Source organism: Sceloporus undulatus, chromosome 2, assembly GCF_019175285.1.
Source record: "Sceloporus undulatus isolate JIND9_A2432 ecotype Alabama chromosome 2, SceUnd_v1.1, whole genome shotgun sequence".
Classification (NCBI taxonomy): domain Eukaryota; kingdom Metazoa; phylum Chordata; class Lepidosauria; order Squamata; family Phrynosomatidae; genus Sceloporus; species Sceloporus undulatus.
Window position 1 is genome coordinate 11557862 of NC_056523.1, and position 24486 is coordinate 11582347.

At 44.1% G+C, this 24486-nt stretch overlaps 2 protein-coding genes across 2 annotated transcripts in view; one reads left to right on the forward strand and one right to left on the reverse strand.

Annotated features, from left to right (window-relative positions):
* The window catches only part of LOC121921817, a 194093-nt gene that overhangs the window by 161773 nt on the left and 7834 nt on the right, over positions 1-24486 (reverse strand). The window lies entirely within an intron of this gene.
* LOC121921893 (zinc finger protein 397-like) lies at positions 989-14743 on the forward strand. The gene is made up of 4 exons (XM_042450601.1): positions 989-1110; positions 4030-5071; positions 7729-7837; positions 9210-14743. The coding sequence occupies exons 2-4, from the start codon at positions 4262-4264 to the stop codon at positions 10229-10231; spliced, it is 1941 nt and encodes a 646-aa protein (XP_042306535.1). The 5' UTR covers positions 989-1110; positions 4030-4261; the 3' UTR covers positions 10232-14743.

Here is a 24486-nt window from a genome sequence, read left to right on the forward strand (position 1 = left end):
CACTGGCAGTGGCTTCCCTGGCCTCCCGGCCATACCTCCATGCTTCATCCTCCGTCCTCCTGGCTTGCCTCTCTCCTTCCGCCTCAGCCTCTCCTCCATCCCCAGTATGGCCAGGAGGATGGAGGGAGACATGGCGCGGCTGTCGCTTCCTACGCGCAAACATAGTGGGAACCACTCTGTTTGCTGAACTGGTTTCAGGAATCGAATCAAGAGGTAAGTGGGAATTGGGCCTTTCTTTTTTCCTATTGTCTTCTACCTACCCAAGCAATATTGTCTTTTTTTTGTGAGTCGTGTTTGGGTTCGATTTCCATGAAACCCACTGGGTTCATGATAGGTTCGTCTCAGGTATGCCATAAGTCAGAAATGACTTGAAGGCACACAACAACAACAACAACAACAACAAACCATGGTCATTGCTTTTGTCTTATGTTCAGCATGAAGCATGCCGTTGCACTTTCTTCTTTGACTTGTTACCTTATATGCAAATAGTGGTATTGCAAGATCTGAAAACAATCCAAAATCTAAAACACTTCCAGCCTCTAGCATTTCAGATAAGAGGGAGACTTTTGGAGCGCCTCCCTCAGGAGGACAAGGCACCATAAAATGTAGGTCATTCAAGAAAGATGTAGGACATCACCCCCCAAAAAAAGCAAAAAGCTGAAAATACTCATATAAATATAAATTCCTGCTTCCTAGTCATGCTAAAAATGGAGGACATTTTGGAATTCCTCCTGGGAGAAGGCTGAAATATAGAGCCTAGCCTGGAAAAAGAGGACCTCTGGGTTGAACCCATCATCCTTAGCCAGCACATCCCTCCCCCAGTCTGGGGATCATAGGAAATACACTCCAGCACCTCTGGAGGGCGCCTGGTTTGCATTGGATGATGCCCTGAAAAAGAGTTAAATCTAGAGAGAGGGATTTTTTTGGCTAGAGAGGCTCAGGCTGTGCAAGGCTTTTTTGGGGGGGATTTAAATACTAGATGTACCTTCCTGTTCTGGTTTTTTTCTTCTTCCAATCTACCCTAGGGGCAAAGAAAATCGCCTTTCATATTTCCAAAGTGATATTTGTTGGAGAGAGGAATGGTGTCTCTTTAGAGAGGGATCCAGAAAGGTGAGTTTGCTTTGCAAAAATAAAGAAGACCTTTGCTGCTCCAGATGGAATCTGTAAAAAGAGAAGCTGCAGTTGGGAAGAGATGGAAAGGTTTTGCATCCCTCTCTTTTTAAATATATGTATAAATCTTTGCACCCTCAGGATCAATTTTCAGAGTCAATAATCTCCAGCAATTTTTGCAAAGTGTGCAAGCATCCCTGAGCAAAGGAGGGTTGCCAGCGCTTGCACTGGACCCTGTGGCTGTACATTTAAAGGTTGTTTGGATCCGGGGTGATATTAGGAGGAGAAGCTCTTGCCTGGACAAGGGATCACCTTCATTTTTTACTGCCAGTTTTTTAGGGGGCAGGAGATGAGGGTTTGCCTTAAAGAATCTTTCAGAAGCACTTTAACGCTGCATCTGCACTGCAGAGTTAATGCAGTTTGATAACGCTTTAACTGCCCTGGCTCAGTGCTATGGAATCCTGGGCTATGTAGTTTGTTGCAGCTTATGGCTCTGACAGAGGAGGACAAATGTCTCACAAAACTACGGATCCCTGTTGCTGTTGCTCCCCTTTTTATATTGCTGTTGTGTGCCTTCAAGTTGTTTCCAATTTATGGTGACCCTAAGATTTCTCAGCTTGCCTGCCATAGTCATTAGTCATTGCTTATAATATATTATGTTATATACTAATACTGTTTGAAGTTTTATTACGTAGAGAGATCTTGTAGCACCTTTGAGACTAACCGAAAGAAAGAAGTTGGCAGCATGAGCTTCCGTAGACTTCAGTTTGCTTCCACAGATGCATTGGGTTGCATTTGATGTTTTGTTATTGTTGTGTGCCTTCAAGTCGTTTCCGACTTACAGCAACCCTAAAGGTTGACCCGATCATGGGGTTTTCTTGGCAAGTTTCTTGAGAAGGGATTTGCCATTGCTGTCCTCTTGAGGCTGAGAGAGTGTGATTAGCCCAAGGTCACCCAACGGCTTTAAATGGCTGAGGTGGGACTCAGAGTCATTGTCCCAATACTCAAACTGCTACACCATGCTGGCACTTAGGCAGTTTTATACAGAATATGTTAAAATAATGTTGTCCATGACATAAAGTTTGTGTACATTGAACCGTCATAAAGCCAAGGTGTCACTAGCTCAGGCACTCCCATGCCGATGATTTTGGGTTTTGGACTATCTTGGATTTTGGAATTCCAGATAAGGGAGACTCAACCTGTATAGTCTGATTCATGTAGTAATTCTACATTGGAGTTTGGGTTTCAACATGTTAATACATAGTACGCTCGTCCCTTCACATTTGCGGCTTTGATTATTCATGGATGTTATTAATGTGTTCTCTCTAGGAATATCTAGATCCTCCAGTGCAACTGTATACAGTAGTCAACTTTAACCAAAAGTTGCACTGAAGGACCAAGAGATTCATAGAGAGAACGCTCCACTAAGCATTTGTAGTTTCTCCAGTGGAATTCTGTGTTCAATTTCTTACAGATGTTGACCACAGAGTTGCACCCGAGGACTTAGAGATTCCCAGAGAGGTGTTCTCTCAGGTAAAAACGTAAGTGTTTTCATTATTTTAGGTTTTTCCACATTCACTGGGGTCCTGTGCCCCTAACCCCAGCGAATGTGGAGGGACGAGTGTACACTGGTCTTTCCACATTCGCTGGGGATGGGGTGAAAGACCCCTGTGAATGTGGAAAAATGGCAAATGACAAAAACACTGGGATTATCCCATGAAAATCACGCAGTTGCTAATAAAACGTGATTAAGATTTTCACACAAAGAAGTCATTAAAGAAATAACCAGGAATAATTATGGAATTATGCAATTGTAGTTTGTTGTGGCACCAGAGCTGTGCTCCTGCCATAGTAGATTATCACATGCAGCTTTTAAAATTGCAAATAATGTTGGCACATATCCTCTTTGGTGATACTTATTGTGTAACATCGCCTCTGAATCGTTGATGCTGTGCCACTGAAGTGTGGGTAGAGTGAGTACAGCCTTTCATTAATGGGGAGTACCCATAAATAAACTCCCAATTGTACTTCTGTGCGACTAGTCTTCGGGTGTGATATGTTCCTCCCGCAGCAGTTACAACATTTGGGCAGTTAAGGAGCGTCAATCTCCTCTTCCCTCCAACTCCCCCTTGCTATTCCTGAGCAGGATGGTTTTGTTTTCTTTTCCTTTTCCACTTTCTTTTCTTTCATCTTTGTTTTACTAAATTGCATTGCCACAGTTGCAAAATTGTATTACAAATAAAAGTTAAAATTAAATAAAAAGAAAAGAAAGGCATGCTGGGTAAAGCAGAGGGCAGGAAGATGGGGTTAAGAAGGAGCAGGAGAAAGCATAAGGGGCCATAGATGACAAATACAGCCTGAGTCTTGCTACTGAAGGGATGTGCGATTAGGAAAGCTCCCAAACTGGTATGCATCTGTTTCCTTTTACAGTCTGCCCTTGTCATATGCAGGGGATCCATTCTGGAGCCCTCCCACATAAGGCAAATTTTGCATATGCTGGAGTCCTATTGATTTCAATGGCGGTGCGCTCCCTTTGTGTCCCTTGCTGGTCGCTGTCTGCAGAAGCTTAAATTCGCATATGGCAAGGGTGCGTATGGCGAGGGTGCACTGTACTAATGTGATTGCGCTGAGAATGAGGCTCATGTGATATTGTCTATACAACCAGGTAACACACAACAGCTGCTGAAATTCCCGCTTCTACATAGTCATGAAAGGTATAGGATCCAGCCTCAGTTTTCACTCTGGCAACCCTGGACTCCAGCTCCCTCATCTGTATGATCCACAGCTTCCTTTAGCCTCCAGACAGACGCTTGCATGTATCTTGTGTCTGCTTTATGCAAATAAAATCAAAAATCAAAAATCTAGAATTGTATGTGCCACATTTTTCACCTTGTTTGTGTTTGTTTTTTTTCTTCACAGTGAAACCACTATTGCTGCTTAAGGATGTTGTGCGACTGATCCGGCTGTTTAACATCTTATTCCTCCTTGCATTCTGAATAACAACCCAATGGCAACCTGTCTCTTTTGCTGACAATATTCTAAAGGGAGAGGAGGACACACAGATAAGTTACTACAAGTTTACAGTGAGAGGTTGTCTGAAAGTCCAGGACTCCCGCAAAGCCAAGGCTTGCTTGTGTCTCTCTGAGAGGAAATGGCTGCCGAGGAAGGTTCCAGAAAGCCGTTTGGCTTCCAAGCCCAGGCTGCTCCTGGGCACCCAAGTGTCAAAATGGAAGAACATGACCCGACAGGCCCCAAAATAGCAGAAGGGGCAGAAAGGGCAGGGAAATCCCCTCGTGTCATTCAAGTTGGGACTATCAGGGAGTTCCTCAACTGGGCTGCACCGCTCCAAGTAAAGCAGGAACCTGATGAAGGATTGCATGAGCGCTGGGAAGCCCAGTGGCAGGAATTCCTTGCAGCCATGCAGTCCTCTCATTTGGGGTGGGGAGGGCCACAGTTGACTGAGGACACTGTGCCGTGGGGGGATAACAGGGCCTTCTTTGCCTCCTTCGAGCGACTGGCCGGGACCTGTCAGCTTCCTCGGCGGGAATGGTTGGCTCGCTTGCTGCCAGTCCTGAGCAGAGAGGCCAAGGAGGCCTACTGCAACCTCAGCGTCCAAGACAGAGGGGAGTATGCCAAAGTCAAGGCAGCCATATTGAAAGTGGATGCCATCCGGATGGAGACCCAGCGCCAGCGCTTCCGGCAATTTCGCTATCATGAGGCCAGGGGACCCCGGGAAGTGTGCAGCCAACTCCGTGAACTCTGCCGGGGTTGGCTGAAGCCCGAGAAGCACACGAAGGAGCAGATCTTAGATCTCCTTGTCCTGGAGCAGTTCCTGACCCTCCTGCCACAGGAAATACAGAACTGGGTGAGGGAGCATGACCCAGAGACGTGTGCCCAAGCTGTGCCCTTGGCAGAAGCTTTCCTAGTGAAACGGCGAGAAGCTGAAAGGAAGGAGAAACAGGTGAGTCCCTAGACTTTCGGTAACAGTGACTCACCTGGCATGGCAACTCATAGTGTCACCTTCCCATTGACCTCTTCACATACCACACCATACAAAATCCTTAATAATGTGTTTTTGTACTAATGTTACTCATATATCTTATTTCTCGTATATCACTAAAAGTAATGGCAACAGCTGTGACATAAAGGACTAGCAAAATTAAAATTATAACTTTAAATTATAATGTCACATACACAGCCTAAAAATATTTGCATGTACTGTATAGTTACGTATAAATCTAGAAATTTAGGTTAAAAAATTGAGCCAAAAAACCTGAGTCAACTTATCCATGGGTCAATGTAAGTACTGTACTTTAAATCATTTATTTATTCATCCATCAATCCCTTGGTGAAAGCCAAGAGTTTAAACTGCCCTGGAAGCATTGACCTCCTTCTACTTGCTCATCCACAAATAGCATGAGCACAAATAGTTATGCCTGCTGGAATTTTGCAAGTTCTTTGGCATTATTTTCTTTTGCTTCATCCTTTACATCCTTCATTACATGCCCCTAAATTTTACCCTCGACTTATCCACGGGTCATATCAAAATGCATAATTGTGGCCCCAAAAACCTGCCTTCGACTTATACATGAGGTCTACTTATAGTTGAGTATATATGGTATATAGTTTCATGTGGTTAAAGTGAATACCTGGCAAGATGTGATGTTTTTAAAGACAATGTAAAAGTGGTAAAATAAAATAAAATAAAAAAACCCAGAGGCCTCTCCTTTCTCTGCCCACTGAGCCACATCTCACTCATGTCTTCTCTTTCACCGAACTCCAGGATTTTAAAGGGGTGCAGGCAAATGCCACAGTGCGTTTTTGCCAAAAGGCCGATGTTTGGGGAGCAGTGGTGTCTCCCCTCCTTACGGTGTTACCCAGTGCTGCCCACACACCCTGCACTCCCTTATTGACACCCCTGCTTGGTAAACAGTGCATAGCAAAAGCGTGGTGCACTCTTCATTAAGTGCTTTAAAATCCAACATGAAGGAGGCGTCCCTTAGAACTAAACTATTCTGCCTTTTAAAGCTGAATTCTTCCACCTACCAAGAATACAAAGGTTTACATATACAATCAGCCCTTCATATCCATGAATTTTTTTATCCATGGATTGAAACAGCCATGGTTTGAAAATAATTTTAAAATACATAAATTCCAAAAAGCAAACCCTGATTTTACCATTTTATATAAGGGGTACCATTGTACTATGCCATTGCATTTAATGGCAGCTGTCTCTCAGTGGATGTGGCATTGATGCTTGAAGCTCAATATTTCCAAAACGGAGCTTCTTGTTTTCCCATCTAAGTCTACTCTTCAATACTCCTTTTCTGTTTCTGTTGATGATATTTCTATTTGACCAGTCCAGGAAGCCCGTAGTCTTGGTTTTATTTTTGAGTCTTCTTTGTCATGTATCCCCCAGATCAGACCACAGCCAAGGTTTATAGATTCTTTTTATACAATATTGTCAAAATCCAACCATACCTCTCCGCCTCCACTGCCAAAATGCCCTAGTGGTCTCACAACTTGATTACTGTAACATCCTTCTGGCTGGGCTTCCTCTTTCTCACCTCCGTCCTTTAATTTCTGTCCAGCATTCAGCTACACGCATTATCACATCTGCCCACCGTTCCGACCATATCTCTCCCTTATTATCATCCCTTCATTGGCTCCCCCTCCCTTTCTGTATTCAGTATAAACTTCTGTTGTTGACTTTTAAAGCCCTCCATGGGCTGGCCCCTCCTTATTTATCAAATCTTCTTTCTCCTCACTTCCCACTCGGGCCTTCCGCTCGGGTAGTCAAGGTCTGCTGTCTCAGCCCAGGATTTTCTCTGCCCCATCCTGGATTCATCCCTTCTCACCTGCTGCCCCTCACTCCTGGAACCTCCTTCTCCCACAAGAAACATGAGTCATCACTTCTTTAAACAGTTTCAAAACTAAGTTGAAGACCATTCTGTTCAGAGAAGCATTCCCAGGCATTGCGTGACTATTATTTGCTATTTGACGTTGCCTGTTTTATTGAACCCTTTCCTGTATTGTTATGTATTATTTATATGTATTATGCTATTATTGCTTAGATTGTATGCTATGGGCAGGTTTACTCTTTATCTATTTTATTGTTTGTATGTACAGCGCTGTGCAAATCTACAGCGCTATATAAATAAAGCATAATAATAATAATAATAATAATAATAATAATAGGACTTGAGCATCCATGGATTTTAGTATCCACGGGGATTCCTGTGAATACCAAGGGCCCACTGTACAATGTCTGCTATTCCCCTATCTTCTTTCTTGGCCTGGGCTAAATATCAGAAAACGTAAGAGAATCTAAAATTAACCTTCCCCCTATTTTTTTCTTTTCTTTTAAAGAACAAATTTGTAACCCTTATTACTGGAAGAAAGGTATGAAACTTTGTGGTCAATACTCATTGAAATTCTGGCAAGCGGAAGTCTGGGTGAATGTGTGGGCCTGCATACATCCAGCCCTTGGCCTCTCCTCCGTGATGGGGAATAGTTGGGGGATGTTTATTGGTGACTCCCAGAACCAACACTCTAAATACTGGGTTGGGGCATGGTATAACGTACCTTTGTGCATTAATACGTTAATCTGTGTTTCAGATACTGGAAGCTCGGCTTGCAAGCAGGTCTGAGGTGAAGCCATCTCCCTTCGGCACTGGACTGAAGCGGATCTGCAGAGAAGTGAAACATGAAGGCTCAAGAGTTCTGGGTAAGTATTCGTGCCTCACTCCCAACCTTAGGACATGTTCATTGTTGTTCCTTAAAGTGGATCCAGTCTCTGGCACTTACCTTTCCCACTGAATTTGTTGTTCTCTTCACTTCACTAACAGTAAAATCGAGTGGTGGGTGTCGATAGAAACATAGTCAACACACATTATGGAAAGTGCCATGCGGAATGGGTCCACTGGTTTTCACTATGAGCATCTTGGTAAAAGTTGAGTCTCTGTTATCCAAAATAAGACCAAAAATGTTATGGATTTTGGAGTTTTTCAGATTTTCGAATATTTGCATATACAGATACATAATGAGATATCTTGGAGATGGGACCCAAGTGTAAACATGAAATTCATGTATGCTTTGTATATACTTTATTCACATAGCCTGAAGGTAATTTTATAAATGTTATTTTTAATAATTTTGTCAATGAAACAAAATTTGTGTACATTGAACCATCAGAAAACAAAGGTGTCAGTATCTCAATTTTGGAATATTTCACAGTTTGGAATTCCAGATAAGGTAGACTCAATCTGTACTGCAGTTACTATAGGGCTGAGTTTGCTTGTTATATAAAGCCTCCTTCCCCAACCAGATGCCATGCAGATTTTTTCTGACACGTTGTATCTACACTGCAGAATTAATGCAGTTTGACGCCACTTTAACCGACACGTCTCAGTGCTATGGAATTCTGGAATTTATAGTTTTTTGAGCCTTCTCTGTCAGAGAACTATGGTGCCACAATAAACTACAAATCCTAAGATTCCATAAGATGGAGCCATGACAGTTGAAGCAGTGTCAAACTGCATTAATTTTGCAGTGTGGCAGCTGTCCCAGCCCCCAACATTCCTTAGCTCTGCTGGGGGCGCTGGGGGGAGACTGTTCAGACTGTCCATACGACCAGGGTTGAGGAAGGCTGGAGCAGAAGAAGAAACTTTATTTGCAATTGACATAGTAAAGCTTAGACTCTGGCTGACCATTTCCACAAGAATGGGTGTACTTCCCTGACCACTGCATAGCAAGTAGATGTTATACTATGCTGTGCTATGCTATGCAAAATATGTAAATATGCTATGCTACATAAGGATACACCTGGGCTTCCTTCCAAGTCTATAGTCTATAGTGAAAGAGAACAACACCAAGTAAGCTTAGGTAGGTTTTAGAGCTTGAGGCATGTGTTCTTGGGGTCTGTTCATTCTGCCCTTTGTTCCTTTTCAGAGCTTAGAAAAGTTACTTTTTTTACTACAAATCCTAGAATTCCTCAGCCATTATGAACAGAGCATCTCTGATGCTTATGTGAGTTTCTTTCTCCTTGGCACTAAGTTTTCTTGGAAAATTTAAAGATTTCTCCCACCTTTTTGTTTCAGATACAAGTGATTCCAGGAGTGACCATGGGGAGAAGAAAGTCATCCGTGGCACAGAAAATGGTCTGAAAAGTCCTACAAGAAGTCAGCTGAGTCAAAGGAGCTTCCTCCAAATTCCCGAGAACAGGAAAATGTTCCATCAGAACCAAGCCCTCATTAAACACCCAAGAGTCCACACAGCTGAGAGTCCCCATCAATGCCCTGACTGTGGGAAGCACTTCACACAGCGCTCCAGCCTCACTATTCACCGTAGAATCCACACAGGGGAGAAACCTTACCCTTGTCCTCAGTGTGGGAAGTGTTTCCGCCAGAGCTCCAACCTTCTCAAACACCAGAGAATTCACTCTGGCGAGAAGCCGCATCAGTGTCCAGAGTGTGGGAAATGTTTTGCCCAGCGGTCGAACCTTCTCATCCACCAGAGAACCCACACTGGAGAGATGCCCTATGTATGCTCTGAGTGCGGGGCTTGCTTTAGCCAACACCGAGGCCTGGTCACTCACCAGAGAATCCACATGGAAGAGATGCCGTATGGCTATGGCTGTCCAGACTGTGGGAAATGCTTCCAGCAGAATTCAGATCTCACCAAACACTTGAGAGTCCACACAGGGGAGAAACCATACAGCTGCCCTGAATGTGGCAAGAGTTTTAGTTACAGTTCGAATCTTAGCAAACACCAGAGAATCCACACGGGCGAGAAGCCTTACCTCTGCAATGTGTGTGGGAAAAGCTTCAGCCACCTATCCACTCGCAACACCCACCAACGGGTCCACACAGGGGAGAGGCCGTACGGCTGCACTGAGTGTGGAAAGAGATTCATTTCCAGCTCAAAGCTTACAAGACACATGAGGACACACTCGATATACACCCCTTATATCTGCAATGAATGTGGAAGGAGTTTCAGCACTCACTCCACCCTGACTACACATCAGAGAATGCATTCTGCTGAGAGTTACAGCGTGGGAAATTCTTGGGAAGCTGCTGAGCAGGGGCCGAGCAGCCGCTTGGGCAGGGTGTCACCTCTGTGATTGCTACCTGTCCTGTTTTCTTATGATTTAGTCTGTCCTGGTCGTATATAGGTCCATTGTGATACTTCTAGAAAAGGGTGCTAGTCCCTAAGATGTTGGAATCGGGAGGCCTGAACTGTGCAGGCAGGAGGTGAGAATAGGGAAGGATAATAATAGGATTAGTTTGGTGGGTTTGGAAAATAGAGGTAGGCTGGGAGAAAAAAATAGGTTAGCAAGAGGGATGGAAGTAAGATTTCAGGCGTATATTGCCAGTTAGTTTTAGGAGCAAAGCCTAGTGCGGAACAGAGGCCCTCACATTTTATCATAAGCAGCCTCAAGCAAAGCATAAGACCAGCTGTTTTTAGCCTCTTTGTAGTAATGCATGTCCCAGCTGACCTTTAGCAGTGTGATAGCTAAATAGATCCTCCACCTTCAGTAGCAGTGTACCTCTGAGTACCAGCAGCTTGACCCAAGCAGCAGATGTGGCCTTCATGGTCTGTCTCTGAGCTTCCTGGAAGCATCTTGCTGTTTTCGTGTCTGGTGCAGAATGCTGGATTATTGGTTTATTGTTTGGGTCTAGCTGGCCAGAGCTCAATGTGTTGATCCATCCAAAAGTACTTTATAAAAATGTACAGTTGGGCATTACTTTTACTGGGAGCAACCAAAGTCTCACAATTAAGAGCAAGCTTTTGAATTCTTCCAAACATGTCATTATCCTGGAAGTTAAGCAAAGCACAGGGAGAAAGAAAAGGGAAAACCCTTAAAAGGAACTAACACACATACAAAAAGGTTGTGGATTCTAGCCATAAGATCTGGATTTAAACTGAAGCTTTAAGGTGCCTGTCTCCATTATAGAATCAAACTGATTCAGTCCTTAATCCCTTTTCTTGGGTATCGGGAACTGTAGTTTAGAGGAATTGATTAGAACTCGGTAACAGAGAGTTCTAAGTATGTGACCAAACTACAGAAAGCCAACATAGTGTAGTGGTTTGAGTGTTTGACTATCACTCTGAGAGGCTAGGGACTGCATCCCCAGTTGGACATAGAAACCCACTGGGTGGCTTTGGACAAGTCACATGCTCTCAGTCTAAGAAAAATGTCCTCTAATCAAATCTTTCCAATTAAACCCTCGGATAGGTTCGCTTTAGAGTCGCCATAAATTGGAAATGATGTAAAGGCACAAAACAATACCACCAAACCACAAACTACAGGATTCCATAGGATGGATTGATGATGGTCAAAGAGGCATTCAGCTGAATAGAACTGTGTAGCATAGACGTACTCAAGATGGAGAGGAAGCTTCAAAATGACAAGTGAAATTCAGTGTGAGTAAACCTAAAGTGATGTGTATTTGAGCAAACCCACTGCCACTCCAACCTCATATATGCTAATGGTAGCCACTGACCAAGAAAAGGATTTTGTGGTTGTGGACAATTTAATATTGACCCAGTTTGTACCTGGTGTAAAAGAAAAAAATGGGGTAAACGCAAATTCTGTTTTGGGATTCATGAAGAATAGGCTTAAAAATAAAATGGCCGATGTCATAATGGCTTTACACCGGGGTTTCTCAGCCAAGATTCCTCACCAGGGATCATGATTAAAATAATACAGTTAAAATTTATTATAAAGATAGAATAACTTTATGCATGGGTTCCCTCAGACTTGAAAATTATTTCAATCCAGGGTAATCCAGGGTAAAAAGGTTGAGAAAGGCCGTAAAATGCAGCCATATTTGGAATACTGTTCTGTCCACCTCAGTGCAAAAGGGGTCTTGTTGAGCTGAGAATGGGCAGAAAATACAGTCAAAATGATGTGGAAGGTGGAGTAACGCTCTGTGTAAGGAAAGATTACAACTTTGGGGTGGCTTCGTTTAGAAACAGAGATAATTTAAAGGGAGAGATACAAGAGATGTATATAATTTTGGCATTATTAGGTGTGAAGAGTCATTACCTGAAGCTGAATGGTGGGAGATTAGGAACAAATAAATGACAGGACTTTTTCCCACTGCAGACAGTTAAAAAAAAAAAAGAATTTGCTACCATAAGATGCAGGGATGGCCACCATCTTTGAGAATTTAAAAGATGACTAGACAGGTTATGAATGTCCCATAAGGCACAATGGATAGACATTCCCTTCCATACGAGAAGCTATATGTTTCTCTAGGATAGGAAGCACAAAGTGAGAAGGCACTGTAGTCATGCTTTTCTTTTGGGCTTCTTCATGTGGACATTTGACTGGCCACTGTATGAACAAAATCCTGGACTAGATAAATTGATCCATTAGGTTTTCCTGTTCTTACACTCTTAATTTCCCCCCACTAGCTGCCTGTTGACATAATGTTCTATCCAAAATTCTGAGATAAAAGAGACAAGACTTTATCTTTTCAGATATTCAGACTGTATTTTCAAAACCAGCTCCCCATCTTTTGCTTTTTCAAGCTGGATTAAAAGGTCTTACCACAGAGCTGGGGGGCCTTTTTCTGATCTTTTGGATCACATCTCCTTTAAATCTCATGCCATTTGCTGTGCTGAGTGGGACTGGTGGGATTTTACAGGTCAAATTCTCTGAAGGGCAAAAAGTTCACCACCTGTGGCTTTCAATTTTGAAAGCCCTGAGTTCAAGTCATGTCTTTCCATGAATCCTGGAGGGCCAAAATTCCCTTCCCTCGCTTAAACTTGATACCTGTAACAGCTAGGGGCAAATCATTACATTTGTCTGTCCTCTCCATCTTGAAAGTAGAGCCCATGGCTCCAACATCTGGCTTTTGTAGTATTCTTCCACCCTATCTCCCACTGCTGCACTTTTCTTCTGATACGAGTAGAAAGGCGGGGTACAAAATAAATAAATATTCAACATCCTGTTTGGCAATCAAATGTGGAGGATTCCCAAAATTGCCCACCATCTTGTTGCCTGAATCCCTTTCCCAGGCAGGGCAGAGGGTTTTGCATGCAGAAGGTTAGGTGGGCTGAAACTCTGGAGAACAAAAGGCCTCTCGCTCTATGGTGTAGGACAGTGGTTCCCAAACTGTGGTCCTCCAGATGTTTTGGCTGGGGCTTCTGGGAGCTGAGATCCAAAACACTTGGATGACAGTCTGACAGCCTCCTGGACTACTGTCCTTGGTCCTGAATTTTGAGAATTTCCATAGTGGTATAGCCCCCAGATGGAGTAAGCATGGCATAGTGGTTTGAGTGTTGGAGTATGACTCTGGAGACCTGTGTTTGATTCAGCCATGAATCCCACTGGGTGACCTTGGGCAAGTCACACTCTCTCAGCCTCAGGGGAGGGCAGTGGCAAACCTCCACTTGCCAAGAAAAACCCAAGATAGGGTTGCCATACGTTGAAAACTGCTTGAAGGCACACGACAACAACTGCAACAGTCCCCAATGGGCTAGAAACAGGCCAGTCTTCTCCCACAGGGAAATTAACCATTCCTGGCCTAGATGGTCCCTTCCAAATCTGTGATTCCATGACAGATCATGTTGCTTTCTGTTTTTCATTGTGTAACATTCCTTTATCAACCAATTGAACCACACAATATAATAGTCAAGCTAACCAGTAGGCCATCTATGATTTTCTACCTCTTTTTTCTGACTTGATTTGTACTCATCTCTTAAAAAGACTTTCTATCTGAGCATTTCTGATGTAGACCCCTGAATCAGCAGTGCTGACGTAATGTCCTTCATTTCCACAACTTTCCTGTCCTTTTCTATGGTTTTATGTGCTTCTCCCTTAGCAACATTCTTGACATATTTATGAGGCAAACCTTTTGCATTTGAATATGTATTCTCAGGTAATACTTGTGTAGGTGTGTGTGTATCCCTCCCAATGTACTGTATTTCAAGTGCACATCTCAGCTTAAACTGTTTGGACTACAATTCTGGAGGCCAGGGTTCAATTCTCAGCTTGGCCATGAAACTATGGGAAAGTCACACTCTCCCAGTTTCAGGGGAAGGCAATGGCAAGCCTCCTCTGAACAAATCTTGCCAAGAAAACCTCATGATAGGGTTGCCTTAGGGCTGCCATAAGTCAGAAACGACTTGAAGTCACACAACATCAACAACAATGGCTGGCCCTCTCATTAGGCAGTGTGAAGCACCTGCCTCAAGTGGTGGAATAAGAAGAGCGGTGACATGAAACACCCGTAATATCTGTCTCTGTCTCTCCACCATTCCCGCCATGAAATGGCTCCTTCCTCCCTTAGTGTTATGGCATAGCAAGGCCAAAAAGCTCTAATACATGCACTTGCCCTCGAGTTGACTTTGACTCATGGCAATCCTGTGGATGAAACATCTCCAAGCCCACCTATCCTCTACCGTTATGCTTAGGTCTTGTAATTTCAGTCCCATGCCCTCCCTGATTGAGTCCATCCATCTGGCATGTGGTCTTCTGCTTTTTACTGCCCTCCACATCTCCTAGTATTATTGCATTTTCTGGTGAGTCATGTCTTCTCCTTAAGAGGTTCAACAGCCTCAATTTGATCATCTTGGCTTCCAGGAAGAGTTCTGGCTTGAGCCGTTCAAGAACCCATTTGTTTGTCTTTTTGGCCATCCACGGGATCCTCAGCACTCTTCTTCAGCACATCTCAAATGAGTTGATTTCTATATGCTTTCTTCACTGTCCAGCTCTCATATCCATAAATGATGATGAGGAATACAATAGCTTGGACTACCCCTAACTTTCGTGTTCAGTTATATATCTTTGCACTTTAGGATCTTGTCTAGTTCTTTCACAGCTGCCCTTCATGGTCATAGTCTTCTGATTTCCTGACAACAATCTCCATTGTGATCAGTGGTTGATCCAACATATGGGAAATCTTTAACTATTTCAATGTCCTCCTCCTCTAGTTTGAACTATTTTCTTAACCATAGAAAGCATACTTAGTGTTTTGCTTTGAGGGGGTTCTCAGAGATTAGACCTGGTTGACATCTGTAGTGCATTGTGGTGCTGAATTGCAAAATTGCCACTTTTTTTATCTGAAAGACTTCTCATCTTTAACAGCTGAATAGCAGGCAATGGTTACCATGGTCCGCTCCATACAGGCAACGTGTGTAGTACGGATGGGATGACCATTTATTTTGGTTTGTTTTTGGTAAGGGCATAGCAAATTTGTAGTGTTCTTCATAAATGAAATGGAAGAGTTTATGATTTGGGAGGGGAAAAAAGTGAAAGAAAGCTAACTAGGCAGCTTGTCTACCCTTAAAAGGTTTTATCTTTCCTCAGTGCCAGGCTTTGTAGTCAGAGTGCCTGGGTCGAAGCCAGGATTATGTATACTTTTTGTGTTTTGAAAATGAATTCTGTGTCACAAGAAAAGTTGGATTTAGGGCATTGTATATATAAACTGTTCAAATTAGGTATGTCTGTGTGTATTTCTTTTTTCATAGAACATTCTCTTTCTGCTTTTCTTGGCAAGGTGTTGCTGTTGTTATTGTTGTTATCATATATTTATTTATATTCTGTCTTTTCCCCAGTCTGGGACTCAAGGAAGCTTACAAAAGTTCAAATGGCTTTTTAAAAAATCATATCATACAAAAAGTTTTAAAATGTATTTAAATTATCAGGAGAATTAAAAGCAGCTAAATGCATGACCATTAAAGAGAAAAACAAATGCAGAGAATACAGCATATTATGCAATGTTTTTTCTTTTGAGTAATCACCCCTCAAAGCTCTGCCAAAACAATTTTTTTCCACTTGTCTATGAAAGAATGGCAAGGAGGGTGCCAGTTTAACCTCTGTATGAAGCGAATCCCAGAGTCTGGAATCAGCCACCAAGAAGGCCTTCTCCCATGATGCTACCAGATGTACTCGTGAGGATGGTGGAATGCATAGAAGGGCATCCACAGAAGGTCTCGAAACATAAGCAGGCTCAGATGGGAGATAACTCTCCTTCACATACAGGCTGAGTCTCCCTTTTCCAAAACACTTGGGACCAGAAGTTTTGGGATTTCAGAGTTTTCAGATTTTGGCATATTTCCACATATGTGAGATATCTTGGAGATGGGACCCAAGTCTAACTGTGGAGTTCATTTATGTTTCATACACAACTTATACACATAGCCTGAAGATAATTCTGTACACAATGTTTTGAATACTTTCCTGCATGGAACAAATTTTGTGTACACTGGAAGCAAAGGTGACACTATCTCACCAATTTATGTGGACAAGTTTGGAATATTTCAGATTTTGGAATGTGGAATTGGAAATTGGGAGACTCAACCAAACCACACAGGGCTGTATGGGTCATTGCTAGCAGTTTGCATTGTCCCTCGTGGGTAACAGATCGGCAGCCAGTGGAGTTGTTGCAACAAGTGAGTGTGTGTTCTCTGTAGCCAGCCCCGTTAGCAGTCTGGCTTGCAACTCTTGGAACAATCTGAATTTCTGAACACTCTTAAAAACAACTTCAATGAAGCACATTACCGTAATCCAAGCAGATTTTAACTAAGGCGTGTGCCATTGTGGACAAGTCTGATGTTTCAAGGAATGGGGCGCAGCTGGTACCCAACTGTGCAGAAGACGCCTGGTCACTGCTGAGAGCTGAAAGAGCTTCCATCACCCTTTCAACAGACCAGGAACACCCTGTCTTGTTTGGACTGAGTTTCAGTTACTTTTCCTCATCAGTCCATACTGTTGACAGTCACCAGTTTAGAGCTTAATAGCTTCTTGGATTGAGATGGAAAGGAATAACAGAGCTGAGTGTCATCTGCTTACTAATGCACAACCAGACCTCAAAACTCTAGACAATCTCTCCCGTAGTTTCATATATAGTTTAAATAACATGAGGGACACACACAAACCCTGTAGGCCCACAGACTAATGACCAAGAGTCACCCAGAACCATGTTCCAATTCACCCATCCAGAAAGAGTGGAAGTCCCATCCATTAAGGCAACCAAGAAAGATACCATGAACAATGGTGCTCAAAACCACTGATAGGTCCATCCCCTTGCCCAGTTCATGGCATAGGCCATCCTTAGTGGTCAACACTGTCATTATCCTACAACCAAACCTGAAACCAGATTGATGCTTTGATGAGAGTTCCTACATGGCAGGGAGTTGGACTGGATGGCCCTTGTGGTCTTTTCCAGCTCTGTGATTCTATGAATGAATGAACCTAGATAACATATCCTCCCTACGGATCCCTGAAGCGGGGTATAGCTGCTGCGGGTCAAAAAATGGAATATTGGAAATTGACCACTAGTTTGTTTTATTTAGTGGGGTCCCAGGGGGCAAAAAGTAATCCATTAATTGAACCGCTGGCTTCCATTAGCTCATGTCACATTGGCTGGGTGGTGGGGAATGCTGGAATTTCAGTCAAACAGCATCTGGAGAGTCACCCTTTTGCCCACCCAGGCCTTACAAAGTGTACATGATGATTGGGCTAGGAACTTGCATTTTTATCTCCCCCAATCTGACTCCCATAATCTGCTTCCTTCTATCACTGCCGTCCCTCACCCAAAGGTCTTGTTTGTATCTGCTATAGAATGAAAGCATTTGGACACTTATAACTGCCCGATGCTATCCTACAGAACCCGGGGTTCTGAGTATCATCCAAATACTGAAAACTGACCCTGTGAGATCCTTGCTGTTTACAATCCCTCCACTGGGAGTGCGGTCAGTTGATTGCCTACTCTGATTCAAGAAGTTGGAAAGCAGGAATAAATTGTCCATCTCAGAATGGAGGAAGGTAAACAGCAGGAACACCCCTCCCCTTTTATTCTATGATTGGTAATTTGTTCAATAGCCCTTGGGTGAGAAACTTAAAAGCATCTTTAAATCTCTTACAGAAGTGGAGAGACTTACAGTGACTCTCCGATACTTTCTAACTGTCTCTGGGAGGAAAGTCCCAGTTAATCCACTGTTTTCTTATTTTTCAGCTTTTTTACATGTCCGTGCCTCCCTCCTCCTTCCACATTCCCTTCCCACATTCCCCCATCTCCCTTCCACTCCAGTTAGCTCACAGCAGTTTACTTCAGTTGCTGCAAATGAATTCCAAGTCCAAACGTTGGTATGCACTGCAGCTCAGCAAGCAGAAAGTGAAAGGGCAGCCTGTGCTGCTTTTCAGTAGAGTCGGCAAAAGCAAACTGTTGCCAGCCTCGCCTAGCTTGTGCGTGTCTACCGTCGTTAATAACTTTTGGCCAGCTTGAGACATACTGACATTGCTTTGGCCCACGTGTGTCTTGTTTTTTTTGTCCGTGCATGTTGGAGGGCATGCTCCCCTGACAATGATTTTTAACATCCACATCTGGATAAAAGCCTGTGAGCTTTGAAAGTTTAGGTTGTGGTGATTTTGGGGCATTTGTCGGGCGTCTAAGCTCTACACTGCTGTGTGTCTTTGGATTGTTTGCTATATAGTAAAATTGCAAGATGACCTAAATAGACCTAGAAAGTCTGTGGCCAAAGCGAACAAAAATGAACTTCAACAGGGAGAAGCTAAGGTACTGCACTTAGGCGCGGAAAAATGAAATGACAGATATTAGGATGGGCGGACACATGGGCCTGATGAAACTACATGTGGGAAAGGGATTGGGAGTCCAAGTAGACCACAGTTGAACATGAGTCAAAAGTGTGATCCGGCAGCTGACAGGCCAATGCATTTTAGGGCCACAGCGAGAAAGTAGAGTGTCTAGTTAAGGGAAGAAATAGTGCCACTAGATTCTGCTGTTGGTCAGGCCCACCGGAATATTGTGGGCCAGTTCAGGGCGCCACATTTAAAAAGGTGTGGAGAAAGCTGGGCGTGTCCAAAGGAGGTGCCTAAAAGGGTGATGGGTCTGGAAACCATGTCCCTAGAGGAACGACTGAGGGAGCTGGGGATGTTTAGCGCCTGGGAGAAAAGATAGTTGAAGAGGTGATATGACTAGCCGCGTGTTAAATATTTGAAGAGGTGTCATATTGGAGGAGGGAGCAAGCTTGTTTTTCTGCGGCTCCGGGGCTAGGACCCGGAACAAGTGGATGGCAAGCTCGCGGAGGGAGGGGGGGGAGGTGTACGGAGAGTGGGGGAGGTTTCACCGCACAGTAGGAGGAGCGTTCCCGGTGTGGTAAGGGCGGGTCAGCAGTGGAACCACTCCTTCAGAGTGTAGGTGGGAGTCGCCTTCGTTGGGGTCGTTTAAGCAGAGGCTGGATGGGCCATCTGTCGGGGAGACTTTGATTTGGATTTCCTGGCAGGCAGGGGGTTGGACTGGATGGGCCCTTGCGGTCTCTTCTTCCACGCTGATGATTCCTTATGTTTTCAGCACAGTCAAGATGGGTCCCTCCAGGAGACAGGTTGAGTCTCCCTTCTTGGAATGCAATTGTGAATACTGTACTCCAAATCCAAAACTTGTTAAATGGGTGGATGAATGAGTAATGAGTACATTTGCTTTCTATTGTTCAATGTAGACAGCACTTGCGTTCACACAAAATTGTTTTAACTTGATGTCATGACAAATTACTTTTCGGCTATGCAGATACCGTGGAAGGAACCGTAAATGCATGTTAGGTTTAGACATAACAGTGTCGCCACAGTGGTGTGGTAAAATTGTGGTCGCTTGTATACAAAATGGACAAAAGCAAGGTTTGCATTTGTGGAATTTATATAGTTTTTTGGGAATATAGTTCTAGCTGTGGTTGCTTCATCGGAGGATAGAAGTCAGGATACAAAGGCGGACTGAATAGGTATTGCCAAATTGGCAAATAAATAAAACAAGGAAATGAGTTTAAAAATCTAAAATCCATCCAAAACACTGTCTGGGTCCCAAGCTTTTGGGAGAAGGGAAATTTTAGAAGTTTTTGTTATGTCAGGAGCTTTTTTTTCTTTAGTACGGCGATGTGAATACCCCACATCCTGGTTTTGTTGTTTTCATGACTATGTTTTTATCATGCTTGAGTCGCCTATATTGGGAGAAAGGTGGTAATAAGAAAATGAAATATAATAAAGTAAGGACAATCAACATCTATAGTTCGGTTTGTGGTCACAGAGTCAGCTACGCGATAAGATGGGAGTCGATGATTGCGTGGATGTATTCTGAAACACATGTCAAGGTCCAAGTTTTCATCCTAGTTTTATCCCGGGCCCTGATTCACATTGGTTTATTCACCAGCCGACAATTACAATCCCTGTTTGGAAACCCGGAAAAACCTTGAGATGATTATGCCAGGTTTAAGTGGGGGTTTTTTGGGCTAGCCCTTGCTTTGCAACTTAATCACGATGCGTTCAAAATACATATGGAACAGTAAATATTCAACCCCAGATTCCATGGGGGATTATGTTCTTTCACCCATCTGATAACCGCCCCTAACTGTGATAGGTTGTTCGAATGAGGAGGATGATGATGACAACGACAACATAAAGGAAAAATAAAAACTTGGATGTTACAGAGTGCAGATATTGAAACGGTCCAAGGATGGGATGCAGAGAACTAATGTCCCAGTTTGGTTTGGTTTACCCTTGGCCTGGTGAAATAACCCGTTTTAAGGATTGACAGGGGCAGATGGACATGGAACCTGTGGACTATGGCAAACATCTAGGAACTGCCTGTGTAGCTGGAAGCCAGTGGGCTTATGCTGGCTGGGGGATCTGGGAGCGGTAGCATTTCATATATGCAAAGATAAGTTTCAAAGCTTCGAATGGACAGATGCCTCAATCTGTATTTTATCGCCCCCTTTTGTTGTGTGCTTCAGTTGTTTCTGATTTATGGCAGACCCTAAGGCAAATCTATCTTGGGGGTTTTCTGTGGCATGTTTTCTGTCAGAGGGGGTTTGCTTTTTGGGCCATCCTGTGAGGGGCCCGAGAGAGTGTGATCTGTCCGGGTCAACCAGTGGGTTCCATGGGCCGGGGGCTGAGATTCGTCGAACCGGGGTCTCCAGGTCATGTCCAACACTCAAACCATAAACCACACTGGCTCCTACTGTGGCCCTACCACACATAATCCACTTCTGGGCCAAGGTTTTTTTTGTGTTCAGCAATACAATGGAGGTTGTGGAGAGAGAGAAGCCAGGTTGTTGTACTGAGATTGGAATCCTTCCTGTGAGTTTACTTTTATCACTAATGATCTACCAAGAGGATCATCTGCTAACAGTTTGCCCCCGTTAATTTGAAATCGTTGAACTGCAATGAGGAAGGAAACAACAAGAGCTTTCCGAGATGAGAGCGTATTGAGTCCAAAATCAAAACAGCTCTCTGGTTTTTCCTTTTGTCCGTAAACAACTTTGTTTATGCTGCAGTTACCACCCGCGATTGATATGGACTGTACAACTAAAAATGACCTGAAGGATAACAACTAACCTGTGGAAGGCCATTTAAATTCTGGAACGCCAGTATACATGGAAATACTGTGAAAAAATTTACAGGTGACCTCGGTAGCCTCCTTCGGTGACATCTGGCAAAGCCGGGGGTTTTGTGTGGTTGTGTGCCTTCAAGTCTCTTCTGTTAGGGTGGACCCTCAGGCAACCCTTCATGGGATTTCTTGACAAGAGTTGTGTTCAGTAGGAGGTTTGCATTCCTGTCTCTGAGCTGAGACAGGGTGACAATGTCTTCCTTCCCCAGCGCTGTCGTCTTACATTTGCAGGCTTCTGTCCAGGAGGAATTCCAAATGTCGTCCATTTTGAGAGACAAAGAAGCATGGATTTATATTGTATGTGAGTGTGTTTTAGCTCCATTTTGCTGGAACGGGCTACATTGTTACTTGCCTTGTCTCCGTTACGTTAAGACACTCATCACCCTCTGGAGGCCAGAGAGTGGGGACTTGCCAGGGTCACCCAGTAGGTTTCCATAGTTGGTTAGGATTGTGGGACTCTGTTCTGGCTGTTGCAAAGCACAGCTCCCTTCCAATTCATGGGGATCTGTTCTGGGACTCCGCCTGCAATTGGGAAATAAGTAAATTATTGGCATCCCATTGTTACAATGGGGGGTGCGCTCTTGCGCATGGGCATCATAATGTCCCTTCCAGCTGGCCAGCTCCGCAAAACTGTGGGACGTGATGGAAGATCGGAATTGGGAGGGATGTGTGTACTTTTGTGCGTTTGAATTGCAGTTGCAACAAGAGAAGAAACAGAGGACTGGAGGAAAGTGGGAGAAAAGGAAAGAAGGCCGGGACAGTTGAAAACAGCTGAAGATTGGGGCAAGAGAGAACCGAGTGGGACGCGGTGGCCTCCAAACTGGGGTTAATTGGTATTTCGTCCAACGACAGGAGATGTAGGGTAAAATCAAACAAAAAAGAACGGGAAAGTGTCGAATCTTCCAAGGACTCCCCCCTCACTCATCTGGTAAGGCCAAAGTTTAACTCCCCTCCCCCCCCCCCCCCAAGAAGCCTGTTTTGGTATTTTGTATTTTTTGGAGGCCTTACTAGGTGAGGGCAATAAAACATCCTTTACTTCCATGTTTGTGGATCGATGAAGCTAAGACTGTGGCTTGCATGCTCTGAACCATGGCCAATGTGGTCTTGCATCGTGTTATAAATTCACCCGGCAGATCTGTCCCCGCACCACATCCAACATGGCCAGGAAATTGTGTCTGAAAAAATGTAAATATTATCAAAAGGCAGACGGCTGGCAAATGTTTCCCACAGACCTTCATCTGGCCGGAGGATACAAGCGCAGAGCATACGGTTGGGAGTGAACCCGCTGCAGGGGGTCTGCTGCTGCCTCAATATCCTTGATGAGAGTTGTGGAAAATTACGTTTTGAACGACCAGTGCCAGAATGGGTCAGGAGGGGTGGATGCTGGGTTGGAGTCAAAAAGAACTGTGTCAAACTCTGCCCTTGTATATCTCACAGATATGCTTGGCAGTCCAGAAGCCTCTGTCAGTGCATCGCCCTCCAACATTTCACAGTGACAGGTTAGGTTCAAATGGGCAACATTGTTGAGTGAGGAGACACATGAGTGTTAGGAGAGATGAAGCAGTTTCCTTTGCCTGAGTTAGCGGGAAGGGTAGATTCCTCTCCTCTCCCCTGTTGTTGGGTTAACTAAGGTGCAAAGGTGGTGCTTTTGAGGAGTTTGCAGCAACTGGAGTAGTGAAGGCTAAGGGGAAAGTGGAAGGAGGAGAGGAAAGCGGAGACGTTTTTCAAGCCAGCAGCAAAGTGGGACAGCAAGGATGAACCAGGATGGTCCTTGGCCAAATTGGAGACATTGGGAGGGTAGCAGTAGATAGGCTAGTAGGGGTCTGTACTATGTAGTCAAGTACATTGTTTATGTATTTTTATGTATTTTTCTAAGAGCCCCTAGTTGTTGTAGAATAAGCCTGCTGGAAGAGATCGACAGTGGTCGACTGTGGCCCCTGAAGTTAAAAGAGCTTAAAGACAGTCTCTCGCGGCTTTTCAGTGATTTTGTGTGAAACTGGTGAATTTAAACATGAGGTTTACTGGTATACATCTGTTGTGTCCTTTTTAATTGATGTGTGTTTTTTAATAAATGTCTTGTTAAACTGATGTTGTTAATTGTTGTTCCCTGCTTGACGCCGTAGAGAGGGCAGGTGGAAGTAAATTATTATTATTATTATATTATTTGTATTTAAATCAGTGGGGGGGGGCCGCTGTTGATATCCACTGGGGGCTTGTTCCATCCGGACCCCCCATAGATACCAAATTCATGGATCGCTGCAGATCCCATTAAATGTGATGGCAGAGTAAAGGGGCAGCCTTACTAAATGGCAAATCAAGGTTGCATCTTTGGAATGTTGGTGTTTTTGTTACAAAATATTTTGTAAGCCGTAGATGCTTGTGATCCATGGATAAAGAATCCCTCTCTCTGTGTGTGTGTGTGTGGTGGTGTGGGGTGTGTGTGTGTGTAGGGAGGGCGGACTTTACTGTTTTCAAATTCCTGCCTTGTGCTCATCTCACATCATATTTTCCATGACGTTGCTGGAGATCCCGGAGCCCTCCATTAGTTGTCCCGTTGGCGTGGAGGACGGGTTGGGAGGTGGAGTTGCTCTATGACATGGCCTTTTCCGAGGTCCGCGCTGGCATGTTGTGTGATGGTGGGAAGGGGGGGATTCAGGTGGGGACGCCACCGTCATGGGTGACGCAGCAAGCATGCGGCGTGATCCTGAGTGCCGTGAAGTCTGTTTGGTCAGTATTGGGAAGGCAGATGTGGGGCTGGTCAATCTCCTGCAGCTGTGGGCCCTGGAGACGATGGGATCCAGATGTGGCGCCTGGGAGGGAGAAAGGATGGGAGACAGGCTCCTGCCAGGCTGGATGCGGAGATGCTTCTCTTCCCTCTCACCACTCCCCCTTGACGTCCTAGAGTGATACTGTGTGATAAAGACTTTGTTTGTCGCAACAAGCCAGACAAATAGGGAGACTGTCTCTC